The sequence below is a fragment of the Actinia tenebrosa genome, unplaced genomic scaffold (assembly GCF_029948245.1).
Source record: "Actinia tenebrosa isolate PJP-AT-01 unplaced genomic scaffold, QUT_ActTen_1.0 utg165__unscaffolded, whole genome shotgun sequence".
In the NCBI taxonomy this organism is placed as follows: Eukaryota; Metazoa; Cnidaria; class Anthozoa; order Actiniaria; family Actiniidae; genus Actinia; species Actinia tenebrosa.
In genome coordinates, this window is record NW_028292594.1 from 601,095 (window position 1) to 616,504 (window position 15,410).

General features: G+C 36.1%; 1 protein-coding gene across 1 annotated transcript in view; it reads right to left on the minus strand.

Annotated features, from left to right (window-relative positions):
• Positions 1-15,410, minus strand: part of LOC116298203 (voltage-dependent L-type calcium channel subunit alpha-1D) — a 46,356-nt gene that overhangs the window by 3,751 nt on the left and 27,195 nt on the right. The window contains exons 23-42 of the mRNA XM_089025385.1: positions 14,749-14,869; positions 14,455-14,562; positions 13,980-14,032; positions 13,621-13,675; positions 13,413-13,513; positions 13,107-13,308; positions 12,329-12,493; positions 10,482-10,589; positions 9,983-10,060; positions 9,734-9,865; positions 9,309-9,374; positions 9,096-9,187; positions 8,792-8,930; positions 7,626-7,753; positions 7,124-7,220; positions 6,303-6,507; positions 5,869-5,975; positions 5,134-5,285; positions 4,736-4,874; positions 3,303-3,428 (exon numbers count right to left, since the gene is read on the minus strand). Coding sequence (XP_088881511.1) covers positions 3,303-3,428; positions 4,736-4,874; positions 5,134-5,285; positions 5,869-5,975; positions 6,303-6,507; positions 7,124-7,220; positions 7,626-7,753; positions 8,792-8,930; positions 9,096-9,187; positions 9,309-9,374; positions 9,734-9,865; positions 9,983-10,060; positions 10,482-10,589; positions 12,329-12,493; positions 13,107-13,308; positions 13,413-13,513; positions 13,621-13,675; positions 13,980-14,032; positions 14,455-14,562; positions 14,749-14,869 — 2,374 coding nt within the window. The remainder of the gene's footprint in view (positions 1-3,302; positions 3,429-4,735; positions 4,875-5,133; positions 5,286-5,868; positions 5,976-6,302; positions 6,508-7,123; positions 7,221-7,625; positions 7,754-8,791; positions 8,931-9,095; positions 9,188-9,308; positions 9,375-9,733; positions 9,866-9,982; positions 10,061-10,481; positions 10,590-12,328; positions 12,494-13,106; positions 13,309-13,412; positions 13,514-13,620; positions 13,676-13,979; positions 14,033-14,454; positions 14,563-14,748; positions 14,870-15,410) is intronic.

Below are 15,410 nucleotides of genomic sequence, written 5' to 3' on the forward strand. Positions count from 1 at the left end.
GTAGATCATGCACAGTAATAATTATAATTGTTACGTCACAATGCGACCACTTACTTGGAAGGACTGACATGACTATAAAATGGGTTTATGTACCTCCTTAAAGTTGTAGTTAGATTCGGTGAATAAATTCACATTTGTTTTGGCAGAATTTAATAAAAGTGTTCAAAACATGTCAATTGTAATGTTTAAGGTCCTTTTTTTATGAAGATAGTGTGACCCTATTGCTTGGAGTGCTCTGGGAAAAGAAACCAAACATTGCTTTCCTAGCTATAGGGTCACAGTTTTCCATGAAAACAGGACAAAGAAAAAATATAAAATATAAAAACAAACGTAAAAAAGCATAAAACGCATAGGGCAAATACATTTATCCTGCCTCCTCCCTTCTCCCCCCCAAAAAATGAAAATCGGGTTTAGGTGAGTACATAATTGCAAATTAAATAAATACGTATACGAAACAGAAAATAAGAAATTAAGTGTAATAGGAAATGGAAGGAAAACAAACTAAAACAAAGGAAAAATATAAATAAACTAGTACCAAAATAAAAAGCAAAAGCCATTCCATTCCTTAAAAAGATCAAAAAGAAATTAAGAAACACAAAAATGAAATATCATAACTAGACATCGAGCAGATTTCGCGAAACTTGTTGCCGCACTGCCATCCTGAAATGGCTTCTAGTTTAATGATCATCCTATATGGATATAGAATACAGTTTCTCTTTGCTGTTTAACTGATTTAAAGACAAAGCGCTACTTAACCATTTCAGAGTCACAGTACCACAGGTTTCTTGCCAGTGAAAATTCTGCGTTAAGATTAGAAGCATTGTGTTGGGCTAGCATAGATTGCATTAGTCTAGCAGTGACTTATACCTCGATTGTTAGCCCCAATGCTGTCCCTTTTAAAACGCAGAATGGAATTCTCTTGAAAATCGTTTTCTTCGATTCTTCTTTGCCTAAGGGAAGATATGTTCGAGAGAAAGCCTAAAGAGGACTTCTAAACGTGAGGACAACACTTGAGACTTCCGGGAGGTACCATCAGTCCTTGCTCAAACTAAACTTAGGTATGTCTTAAGGTTAGCTCATTATTTTAGTTCATGTTACGCTGTTATTTAATTAAGATGTATCCTCGAACTATTCTATGGTATAGGCATGTGATACCCTTTGCTACAAGCGAAACAAAATAATAAATCGAATTCGCCTCCCCGAAGTTCAAAGGAAGCCTGGTAAAGACCTCGTTGAGTAAAGGATTGTGGAACTTAATTTGTGGGCTTCGTAATAAACCTTTTGCAACAGTCAGCAGTCACGTGCTGATATATGACTTTGCTAACGAATCAATTCAGCCAAAGGTCCTTTGGGGAAGGCTCTGCTGGATGGCAAACAAACTTTAAACTCATTCGTATCTTGAAATCGAAAGTAGAAAGGGGAAAAAAGTATTTTTAAAGAGGTTTTGGATACGACATTAGTAATGCAGCAAAAAAACTTTAAATAAAGGAAGTCCAAAGTTCGTCCAGCAACAATAACGTGTCAATCTATTGCAAAAGGCCTATTGTGCGTTACAAATTCAGTTCCACAATTCAAAGCACCAACACATCTTTACAAGTTTTCCTCTAAAGATTTAGAAAGGCAAATAAAAAATTAGACAAAATCGCTCTCAAATAAATTAGCGTGTAAAGTTAATCATGATAAAGTTCTGTGGATGAGTATAAAAAATCTTGCAAACAAAATGATTAATGATTCTCGTTATAGATTATTATTATCAATGATTGCAATAAGGGTCACGTAGCAAGGTCAGTTGTTATTATATATGATGTAATTATTAGCAATGAACAAGGGAACTGATGATGCTTTGGATAGAAAATAACAGTACTAGTCTGATAACATGTAATGGAATATCACAATACTCAATAATGTAATTGAACATTTTAGCTTGGGCGAAATGTTTTCCATCTGATTTCAGATAACTAGTCATTGTCTAGAGTTTGGTTTTTAAGTTTAACCGTCGCGTGCATGAAAAGACACAACTCAAAAAAAATCTCAATTTTGAGAGAATGACACGTGATCTGAAATGGGAAAACATTAAGGCGAAGCTAGAGATCCTTGCAGGTGTTTTTGATAAATGATATCACCAAGACTGGTAGTGGCTATGAAACAGCCTTTCCCAGATTTAGAAAAAATGGGGGGAGGGGGTAACACAAAAGGTAAATATTATTTTTAGAAACCATGTTCCGATCCCACTTGACCTTTTTCTTAATTTCTTTTTGTTGTGCCAATAAGTGTTCTGCTGTATCATCATTCTTTGGGTGAACTTAGTTGTGAATTCAAATGCCCCCTCCTTTCGCATATCGTGAAAAAGTCTATGGACTCTAAAATTGTTGTTGGAATACATGCTTAAACGCACGAGAAGGATTGTAAAGAAAAACCAAACAAAAAGTGAGCTAGGAAACGGAAGAGATATCAACATTTGATGCATATGTGATACGATGCATGCCGTTTTATGAAAGTAAGTCATTCGATTATTAGAATGTTACAAAAAGTTTATAGTTAGTAGTTTTGACTTTACAGCTTTACTATCACATGCTGAAACATGCAAATTAGCTAGCGGAATCTGGCAGTATGGTCTAGACATAGTTTTTGTATCTTCTCATTGAAATTCTCCAGAAAATCTTTTCGTCCCGGGCCCTATTTTAGGCACATCTTTTCACAAGTCAACCGTTATCTTTCATCGACTTACATATTACCCCTAAGCTATAATCAGTTGACATGCCTGCAAATTGTGAACGGTTTGGGCATGTGCTATAGCACCCTCTAATTCGTGTGAACAGGGTGACTTTTCAAGCTTTGTAGGATTTTTTTTTTTTTTTTAGACTTTGTTTTATTTAATTTTTTTGAAATAAGATTTTTAAGGCGCCCAGTTTTCGTTTTTAAGAGTTCAATAAGATGTGGTAGCATGCGCGATAACGTTTCAAAACTAAAGTCTGTTTCTTCTTGACTTCTGCGCACACTTTTAAACCACGGTTGTTCTTGTGTCTTATTGACTTTCCAAAACAGCTTCAGGATTTGCAAACGTCAACAATGGCCAATTCAAAAACTACTAGTCAAACATTTCGTTAAAAAATGACAACATTTTACACTAAGTTTGTAAAAATGACAACATTTACACTACGACTGCAAAAACATGTATCGAATCAATAATTTTCAGACAAAAAACTTCATAAAAGCTTTAGACATTGTCATCTCGTTACCCTGAGGTTTGCCGCTGTGTTGCAGCCAGAAAAAATATCATCTGTAAGATTATCAGAACTTACCACAGGGTTTTTGTAGCTGTATTTTACCGGCTTGCGCTTCCTACGAGTGGTTTCTTTTGGTTCATCATCTTCGTTATCTGTACTAATGATGGTAGGATTGATGTCTGTCAGATCCATTGGTGCATCCTGAATAGCGTGATAGAAAACGAATAGAATTGTTTGTTTTTTTCTTCAATACATTTTTTTAGTATAAAACTATTGCATAATCGATCGGGGGAAATAATAACCAAAAGAGTTTGCCATGGCCATGGAGCTAATTTTAAAGAATCAAGGATGGTGTAGTTGTATAGCACTCTACATTCAGTTTACCTCTAGTATGGTCTATAGATGGATCGATTTCCTAGACTAACAGTGGAGGTTCTCGTCCGGCTGAATGCGTTTTACATTTACGACCAGTAGAGGATTCTACGGGCTGCATATTAAGGCGCTATAAGCAGCCGTGCAGCTTACAATCATGAATGATGTGTTAGTACATTAGTGTTATGCCTCCAGACAGGGATAGGCTGTAGAACCGGGAGATAACACCCTACTCTTATACGAATAATTCAACAGATTCTTTTATGTCCCCCATTTTGCTTCAGGTTAAGAGCAGTTGGGAGACAGGGCCTACGATTTAAAGTCCTTATCCGAGAAGACTTGAAGGTCTAACCATTTGCAGATATTATTACAAAGGCAACACCTTCTCCTCAGTTATTTTAAGATCCTGAGTGTTGGTCCTGCCAAGGCTTGAACCACGACCTCCCGCACAACAGACGCTCTTACCAACTGAGCTAACCGGGTGGCGGTTAACATGTGCGTTATAGCAAGTTTGTTTGATCTCTCTAAAACCTCAAACATGTGAGTTAAATTAAAGGTAAATTATACACCGTGAAAAGATGAAAAAACTTACTGACGTTTCGGACGCTAGTCCCTCGTCGGAGTAAAAGAGAGAGAAGTGGTAGAAAGGAGTGTATATATGATAGAATAAGACAAAAGAAACCAACCTTTTCTTTTGTCTTTTGATTGTTTGTTATTGTTTCCTTGCCTACCTTGCTCTCATTGGTTTCTTTTGTCTTATTCTATCATATATACACTCCTTTCTACCACTTCTCTCTCTTTTACTCCGACGAAGGACTAGCGTCCGAAACGTCAGTAAGTTTTTTCATCTTTTCACGGTGTATAATTTAACTTTTCATCACTACTGTTTCATTAGAAACACCGACGCAGCTCACACTAGTTTTTAGCTAGTTATATCTTTTCATGCCCTGACATAGATAAGAGGATGTTTGAGGGTTCGATAAAAAGGCTTTTTCACCTTTGTCAATCTTGGACCACCTGCTATTCACTTGAGTACTAGTTTTGGTTATGATTATCCATCGATTTAACATATCAATCAATCCTTTATTATACCCTATATTATGCTAAAATGTTCCACTTGAAAGCGATAATATTACCTTAAATCGAACCGACTTCCTTATCTTCCGTTCATTGTCCTCACTGTTGCTGTCAGTTCTTCCAAAAGGTTTACGAAAGAACTTTAATGAACGATACATTCTTCGCTTTGGTTGGATAGTTTCTAGCTTTTCTTTAGAGCTGGAAGAAATGAACACTGACACTTTCAATACTGAGATAAGCAGCATTTTACAATGCAGTATTAGACAGTAGAACAGCCAAAAGAACATCAATAAACATCTTAAGCTGCGGACACACGGTGCATCATTGCGCGCAATGTTACATGCAATTGATGTTGCGAGCCTTGAATGCAATGATGACGTCACCATTTTTTTCGACACTCAAGAGTACCAAGGCAGTAGCACGACGTACTACACGAAGTATGCAAGCCATCACTTACAATGTCGGTATAGAATCCATTGTCTTTGATCTTCTTCTGTGAGTCAATAACCCTGGTGGTGGCCTCAGTTCATTATCATCGTCTTCTTCCGAATTCGATGTTCCACTCCTTAGAACGCCTAACATTCGCCTGAATAGAGAAGGTCTTCTTGGCTAAAGACAGAATATATACATATTTAATTAATTTTTGTAATGGCGTACTAAACAAACGATTCGGAATTACGTTAAAAAAAAGTAAAGAAATATATGGTAGAAACATGATAAAGAGGATATTACACGTTGGCTTAAAGATCTATAAGTTTATCTTCGAGTGGAAAAGATCAGTATTTTACAAGTAAGTGCAACGAACGAGAGAAATATTTCTCAACTCGAGAAGGTAAATTTGATATCTTCAAGCCAACGTGTAATTTTCTTTTTAGCACGTTAAAGTGAGAGGGAAAAATCGATATCTCCACGTGTGAGGATATGGGAAATACTGAGGTCCTGGATGTAGTTGGTATAAAAAATACGAGTGGAGTATTTCCTAGTAAATCTCACTAATGCTAATAATAAATTAAATATATTCGGGACCACATTTTAAATTTGTGGGGTACTCGACCCTAAGAAGCGGCAACAAGATTGCTGGGTCTCAAATCCCTGCACGCTGAATTCGTGTGAGTTTCCCGTTTTGCCGGGATGTCTGAGACATTTCAAACTTCGATCTTTCGCTCAAACCATGCATTAATTAATACTGTACCTTCTTCTTTCGTTGCTCGAGTCGCTTCTTTTTTAGGTGTTTATAATTTTCATATATTAATTTGGCACAATAAATCTTTCCTATTGTCATCTGCTGTGAACTTAAGACTGAAAAAAATGCATACGCGTTATTTGAGGGTACATTTTATTGATAATATCAATGATGATGCATCGATATCAACGGATTGGCATATGGTAGAGTACCCTCAAACATGTGTGTGTGTGTGTTGTGTTTGTGTGTGTGTATAGTTCAATGATTAGGGCTGGAAGTGGGGAATAAGACTTTAGGTAGATATTAGTAAAAGGGTATGGAGGTTTAAGCACCCCCTCTCTCCTGTCCAGGCCTCTTTACCTCTCTAGTCTCTGCTGACGTTAACGAATTGTATAGATCTTAAACGACATATAATATTTTTAATCGTAATATAGATGCTTTACCTGATTGCAGTGGTATCATTTTGTCTAGTGTTTTTTTTGGTGTTTTAGGCCATATTTTCTTAATAGTTCTTCTCAGCTCACTGTCAGCGTACGCAGGGTCACCGTGACTAAATATACCAAGGGAAGTACGAATAAGAGCAAACAGAGTGGATGTGAAGAGAACCGTGTTGTCCCCCATGATTGGCATGTTCATCTTGATCAGACGCTAGAACGAACAAGTTGAAATCAATAAAAAATCATTAAATAATCTCAATAAAGGTTGATAAACAGTTATGAGATAATGGCTACAATAACATGGCCCTTGTTGCATGATTGAATTGGAACTAACAAACAACTCTACTCAAACAGGAGAGAGACAGGGACGATTTATTGAATTCACAGCTCGAAATTTGAACTTTCTATTGAATAGGTCACTTGCATTATGTCGTCATCTACTACCACTACCAGACTCCCTTTCACACTTCCTTTTGATCAATTAATTAGTACTAATTGTCTTACTACTCTCATAAGGAAAAACAAATATTGAAAAAAAGAAAATTCGCGAATCATTTTGGCAGTGGTAGTAAAATGACGTCATCATCTTGCAAACCATGAATATGCAAAGTAGGTGTTATATGAAAAATATGCAATGTATATCGCGACGCCTGACACATGCTGTCATGGTACGGAATTATCTTCACAATTACAGCAACCTACAGCGCGAGAGATCACGTTACTCTCTACATATCTAATTCATGAACTCTCTTTAATGATAACAGCAAACCTTCCCCCAAAAAAGAAGAAAAGAATAGGATAAGAAAGAAGGGGAAAAAATTATTTACCTTGTATGCTATGAACTTTGGACATTTTTTACCAAAACCAACAGGTGGCGACATGTCGCACATTAAGAAATAAACCTGTGTGTGCTTTATTCTCCCTCTAAAACGAAAGTGTAATCATGTTAATAATTAAATAGCGTATAATTTTGCAGAATTAATCTCCGGGAAGCCCAGATTCGATAAAAGCTGAAGGTAAAAATAAAATTTAAAAAAATTGCCTTTGTTGAATTTAAGTAGTTTAAGAGGTACAGGGAGAGGGACTCCATCTTGTCTTCAAATATTAAAAAATCAACAAAGGCGATTCTTATTTTTTTAAATATTATCTTCACATTTATCTAAACTGAGCTTCCAATATTAATGATAAATTGAAGAATTACTCAACAATCAAGAATACTAAATGTCTTGTTTAGTCTCACTTGTATACTGCTTTTACACTTGATTACGCAACAAGCGCTTGAGAACAAGCTAGTTGATACGAAATCTTTTCTCGAGTTTGAAAACTTACGTTGCTCCAGGATCGTATTCAGACCAAACGCGCACAAATTCGTCCAGGTGATGAGGACCAAGAATAGATTCGTCACGTGTGAGATACTCGAAATTATCCATGATGACAGCCACGAATAGATTAAGCATCTGTAAAAAAAGATGGTTGCTTGCCATCAATAAGGTTGAAAATCTTCGAGAACTCCGAGCTCGCTCGGAGACCGATCTCAGACCACCTTCTGAAGCAATCTGAGTAGTAGCAGATCTGGCATGACTTGAATGGAGGAGAAGATGGCTTTTACCTAGACTGTCAGCATAGCTAATGATAGCTTTCCACAAGAGATTACTCTTAAGCCTTCTATCCTATAGCATTCTTTAAGGAATTATATTTTAAATTTTACAATATGCTATTTTATTAATGTTCAAAACTCTAGGACGTCACTAAGCCACGAATAATTACTGATCTTATCAAAATCCATTGTTTTCAGTCTGCATTATCCCAACGAATGCATAGAGGAAAATCAGACATATTTAGTTCATTCATTATTGGCTTTGTTTCTATGATAAACAAGCTAGAAAGAAAACAATTGGATTTTGATAAGAACAATAATTATACTAGATAATTACTGGGGCACGCAGCATTCGTAGGTATAATGCAGGCAGCTTCGGGCTACGCTGCGTGCCCCAGTAATTATCTATCAATGAATCCTCTTCTATCGGGTCTGCCCTAGCCGGACTACAATTTCGATTTTAGTTTTAAGATTTGTTTTCTATTTTTCTTTCAAATTATAAGCAATTATATCAGTTTACAGACCAAAGGATAACAAAACTTAACACTAAAATATAAAAATGTGAATCAAAATAAAAAATATAAAAATTCGAACAGAGCGATGATGGCAAACTCTAATTTACTCGTCTTAACTGGTTGTGACTGTAGCTAATATCAGACCGATGATCCAAAGCCCTTATTAGATTTTCTTCTAGGTTAATTGACTCTTTATTGCCTTAATAGAAGTCTTTGGTAACACTGAAAATTTCGTTTTCCCGATAAACGGTCCTGCAAGGAAACACACGTGAATTTGCTCTATATTAATTAACGAAAGATCCGATCTTAAGGTTTTCTCAAGAGAATGATGCGGGTTGGGAGAAATCATAGGTTTTGTACATTGTACGAAAATGAAGACTTACCAGAAATGAGCAGAAAAAATAAAATGTACAAAAGTAGAAAATAGAGGCTGCAGTACTGCCACAGATGGTGCCACGTTGGCATGGAGCATTATCAAAGCACGATAACATGATTAGATGCCAGTTTTCTCCTGTTGCCGCTCTAAAAAATGAAGGTTTAAAAATTAGACTTGTCAAAAAAAGGTGGATAGGTCACACCCGAAATATAGAAAAAGCCCACATAAGAGAGCCACTGTTTAAACCTATTTTTGAAGCAAAATTAAGTAGGAAAAAAATGGCAATGAATTGAACTAATTTTATAGCTTACCTGAACAACACAAGAAGCGATTGAAGAAAAGATTGAAAATGATTGTGTGTATTGATCTCTTTATTTGGTAATTGCGCTATTCGACCAAAGAGCTGAAAACACAAGGATGCAAAAAAAAATTATTGACAGGGACAGGGACAAGGACAAGGAATCGTTCATCATTGGATAAGATCAACAATTGGGCATATATTAACGAATCAACCTAGCAGATACCTGCATTCCGATAACAGCATAGACGAAAAACAGCATTGCAATTAAGATAACGACGTACGGTAGGGCCTGGAGTGAGGAAAAAATATCAGAACTTAAATATGAAAAATATCATTGGCACTATAACAATTGCTAAGCTTCACGCTTCTGATCTGAAGCTTTAAATTAGCAATAATGATTCGGGTTTTTTTTTTTTTTTTTATTTATTTTGCAGAAGAAAGAAAACCACATAATCAAGAAAAAAACAACTTAACTAACAACCAACTCTATTCACATGATGACGGTGAACCACGGCTCATTAGCGGCTAGCGCATGTGCACTTCACTTTTGCTTCCCCAAGTAATGTGCTCCTGCGTTGATTTTGCGTTTGCATACAGTCGTTACCAATCTAAATTTCCCCTTTTGATTACTTTGTTACCTGAATTTACCTTAAAAGATTGGAAAAACGTCCATAGCAGAATACGTATCGTATATCCCTGTCTAAGAAGCTTGACTAGGCGCGCTGCCCGAAATAACCTAAAGAAACTCGGGTCAATTCCAAGTTTATTGTCAGCACCAGCCTAAAAAGAACACAAATTTCACAGTCATATTGATAATAAGACATTGAAACTGAGCTATACAGCTGATTAATCTATCCTAAAAAATTCCCAAGGTTTATATGCTGTCTAAGTACGTACCATGTCGATAACTACTCCAACTAGCGTAGCTACTACTATGGTGAAGTCAAACACATTCCAGTAATCACGGAAATAGTTCTAAGTTAATACCATAAAAAAATTTCAAATCAATATAATTTTAACCAAGCGTTTTATTGGGTTAAGTTTGTTTTCCTTCCCTTGTCGTCTTTCCTTATTCGCTCATTTCTGTTCTTTTTCTCTCTTTTTTTTTTTTTTTTTTCTTTTTGTCTTTTCTTTTCTCTTCTTTTCTTTTCTTTTCCTCTCTTTCCTTTCCTTTCCTTTCCTTTCCTTTCCTTTCCTTTCCTTTCCTTTCCTTTCCTTTCCTTTCCTTCCTTTCCTTTCCTTTCCTTTCCTTTCCTTTCCTTTCCTTTCCTTCTTTTCTTTTCTTTTCTTTCCTTTCCTTTTCTTTTCTTCCTTGCTATTTCAAGGTTTTTCTTTCAACCCCCTATTGTTAAAGACCTTTTTTTCTATGAACAAATTAGATAAATATTACACTCACCTGTTTGAATGCTATGAGTTTAAGAATAGCTTCCAAGAGAAAAACAAACGTAAAAGCCATGTTGATGTATTCCAAGTAAGTTTTATATCTTGTCCCGGAGCCATCATACTTAAAAACAATGGGGGAAAGAAGTTTGGAATCGCATAACAAATGTTTAACAAGAAAATCAAATTAAGCTGTTAAATTTAATTTCATTACATCTTTTGCTGTTCATTAACAGAAAATGTACATTCATTTGTGCCAATAGTTGTATCAATAACGTGTAATGTACTTTCATCAACACCACAAGTGACATCATTAGCGCGGATCAACTTTCAATAAAGACAATTGAATATGCGTGTACATTCATGGGCATCAATGGACAATTCATAGCGCGTTTGTACATTCATATGAGCGGATTGTATTTTCTTGTGCGCGAAATTCAACTTCAATAACACCAAATGACAAACAATAGCATTTATGGACAATCATTTACCCAAAAGTGAAAATTCATTAGTGCTATTAGCATAACCATTGACAATCTATAATGCGTTTGGACAATCATGAAGGTCAATGTTATATTCTATAGCGTGGTTCAACAAACATTTGCATGATTCGAATGAACAATAAGAGAAATAAAACAATCATTAGCGATTTTTTATTTATTTTAGCCTTTAATTTCTTCGCCATTTATACATCGTGGCAAATACGTTTGCATATAACTGAACCACTGACCACATTTAGCGATAGTGATAGTTGCCACATTTCTCTAGAACCCTTCCATTAGCAACTGCGTTCTGTAGTGACCTAGAGCAATCCCTTGTCGTCTTGCCTCAGCCCGATCGTTCGTATGTTGTTGTATCTCTGGACGGCTGATGTCGTCTTTGATTGCTGCTTTAAGTGAGCTAATTGCTATTCTCCGACGCAGCCGCTATTATGGAAGCAGTTACCTGAGTTTTTTATATGTTTTAAAGTGATTAAAAAAAAATCGCTAATGATTGTTTTATTTCTCTTATTGTTCATTCGAATAATACAAATGTTTGTTGAACCACGCTATAGAATATAACGTTGACCCTCATGATTGTCCAAACGCGTTATAGATTGTCAATGGTTATGCTAATAGCACTAATGAATTTTCACTTTTGGGTAAATGATTGTCCATAAATGCTATTGTTTGTCATTTGGTGTTATTGAAGTTGAATTTCGCGCAAACGAAAATAAATTCCGCGCATATGAACGCACAAACGCGCTATTGATTGTCCATTGATGTCTATGAATGTACACGCATATTCAATTGTCGTTATTGAAAGTTGATCCGCGCTAATGATGTTACTTGTGGTGTTGATGAAAGTACATTACACGTTATTGATACAACTATTGGCACAAATGAATGTACATTTTCTGTTAATGAACAGCAAAAGGTGTACATGTCACTTTTACGTTTTACGAAGTTAACAAATCAGGTTCTACAATTTAAAAGATGTTGAACCAGTATTTACTACTTTACATACATCGATTGGTCGAGCACAAAGCATTCAGTCAAGGCTGCAAGTCAAATCTAAATTTGAACCTTGCAGCCTGGATTGAATGGATTGTGTTGGACCATCGATGTATGGAAAGTGGTGAATCATATTAGCCGTTCCGAGGTTTAGAAGAAAACAAAAAACAAAAAAACAAAAAAAAAAACAACAACAATAAACTGATAAATGAACAAATATGTAAATACACTAATAAACTGATAAATAAGTCATATAAATAAACTTAATGAAAGATTTGGCCGACATCTTGGAAGTGGCATCATAAGCGACAACTTGGAAATCTAAATTAAATTTACCGTCTATGTATAAAAACTGATCGACTGTACTTACAGACAGCATTAGGACAGCTGCGTTCAACACGATCATAGACATGATGAATATCTCAAAAGGCTTCGAATCCACAACGCGCCAGACTTTATAAAAACAAGTGGTTTTGTCTTGTGGCATATAACGTTGTCTGGGTCTCGCTGTCATTGCGAACTGAATACAGTCCCGCTTGAAGACAAAATGCAACAATGTGAAGTACATGAATGTTATTAGCCTCTATGTTCAATTTAACAAGGAATTATAAGAATATCTGTTAGAAATCTCGCTTTCTGATTGGTTGGGAGCACGTACATTATGAAAGTACACTTCACACTAGCGCTATCTCTAGTGAGGATGCGAGGCCAACAGTAAAATCAAGGGCGGATCCAGCCAAAATTTTAGGGGTATCTAATTGAGTTTAGAGGGGGGGGGGGGGCTAATTGAGTTTCTTCTGTCAACACAACGAAAAACAATATAAAAAAGGATAGTTTTTTTCTGCGGAAGGGGGGGCTTCAGTCCCCCTTTGCCCCCCCTTGATCCGCCCTTGAAAATACCGGTAAAACACAAAAGAAATTTCACAAATTCCATCAAGAAGAAGCGGGATTTCTTTTGTTGTATTTTGCTGTTTGTACCGGTTGGCCTTTTTCCGCATAACAAGTTTCTCCATGATTCAATATTTAAATAAAAATGAGAAAATGAAGTAATAACTATAATAATAGATAATAACTCCTTATTTTTTAGTAATGAAGTAAATGGTGCAATGCAGTGTGGTAGTGTAATACTCTGATTATCCAGTCAGTACCTGATTTCTAGTGAGTTCACATCCAACCATTTCCTTTTCTCCCTGTTCTTGAAACGTGACAATAATAAGAGCAACGAAGATGTTTAAAAAAAAGAAAGAAAAAACGACCACGAAGCAGACATAGTAGATCGATACGTGCATTTGGTAGTCCCTGCGAGGACCTTGGTCTATGCCAGTGGCATCTATCGTATGGTACATAGCTCTAAAGACACAGCCAAGAGGATTGATTCAGTTTGGAAACAATGTGAATGGCTTAAAAATATACGAGGAGAAATAATGATTGGGTGAGAATTGTTTAATACTAACGTTGGCCATCCTTCGCCAGTTGATAACGAAAACACGGTTAACATGGCACGAGGAACACTATCAAAATTAAAATTCCTTCGTTTCCATTCTCGAGGTTTGACCTGTTTAAAATAAATAATTTGCCAGGTGTTAGCCAGGATTATTTGATTCTACCACGACCACGTTGATATTCAACACGGCTATGCAAGCTTATTTTCTAGATACTAACCTCAAAATTATTTAAGCTGATTTTTGTGTCGACGGTATACTTGAAATAATATCCTCTGTAAAAAAAAGGAAATGTTTGGTCAACGGCGCGCTTAAAACCTTCGAAATATAGAAACTAAATCAACGCTATGAATGTATGCGTATAAGTGTGTAATAATAGCTAGTCATCATAGTCATCATAAATCATTATCATTATCATCTCATCATCCTCATCATCATTATCTTGATGATAATGACCATGAGGGGATAATACAGGGAGCTCCGCTTATAGGCTTTGCCTAAATTTATTAGTTCATTATATAAACCAAACTAGGTCATATTTTATTCTATAACCTATTTACCTATACAAGGAATACATACTTGCAATCCTTTTCAGTTTCCTTTGACGAATCTGTGCAATAAAAAAACTTTCCCTGGAAGTAAAAAATGTCCAAATACCACAACAATATGAATAGGAGTAGGAGTAGGAGTAGGAGTAGGAGTAGGAGTAGGAGTAGGAGTAGGAGTAGGAGTAGGAGTAGGAGTAGGAGTAGGAGTAGGAGTAGGAGTAGGAGTAGGAGTAGGAGTAGGAGTAGGAGTAGGAGTAGGAGTAGGAGTAGGAGTATCATAGAGACGTTTCAGAAGATTTCTATTTAATTAACTGAGATGTAATGCGTGAAAACTACATTGAACAGCAAATACCCGTTTACATTTTAGTGGGATGGCCCTACTGCTAGCGTTCTGGTGATACATACGACACTAAGTTCGCGAATTAAACAATCGGGTCACCTGTTAAGAGGCGAACACTCTCAACACTAAGCTACCCCTACTTCCTAATAGATAACGAAATTGTTACCTTGAACAACTGGACGCCTATAACAGCAAATATGAAGTAGAATAAAGCGGTAATAAGAAGAATGTTCCTGACATTCTTTAGAGAGAACACCATACACTGAAATACAGTCTGTAATATCAAAAATAGTGAGACATTTAGATATTGAGCATACTATTCTTTTACTGAAAATATATTATAATCCATTAATATTCTCGGCGGGAAAAGAAATCAAAAATGTTCCAAACAGTTGATAAGAAGAAAGAAAAAGAGTTAGGAAACCCTGTAAAAGCAAAGAATGATGATTAAAAACCATACCTTAAGATTTTTAGATTTATTAATGGCCTTGAGAGGACGTAACACACGTAGAACCCTGAAGGATTTAATAGCATCCTGCACAGAACTGTTATCTGAGTGCGAAGGGTCTTCAGTTTTCCTACTGGTTGGAAGTTTATTAAGAACTTATTAATAATTCAATAATGTTAAAGTAAACCAGGGACAAGCACAAACAGAATTGCAAGCCGCATAATAACACGATATTATAATGACGTCACCTAGTAAAAGGAACTGCACTGTTTAACACGAGTGAACAACATCGGCGCCGCATCATGATCTGCACATGATACAGTCAATTCAAAAATCGTTGTCGTCGACCGGCTCAAGCCTACGCGACTGGACCGAAAGAAATATGGGTAAAAATCAATGAAGCGGTTAAATATTCGTTCTGAATTAATTGTTCCCGCTAGTTATAAGATAATAATGGCGAGAAACAATCCATCAAATGCATGTCTTTGGGTTTAGTGAAAGAAAAACAAAGTGGTTATGACTCAGTTCACAATTTCGAAAATATGAAGGCATTAATGAACGTCTCCTTCAACACTTCCCGCTCGCCTACGAAGGTTCGTGCTGTAAACCAGGCATAACTAGTCAGATAAAATTATGGAGTCAACTCGGCTTCAATGATTGCTACCCAGAGTTCC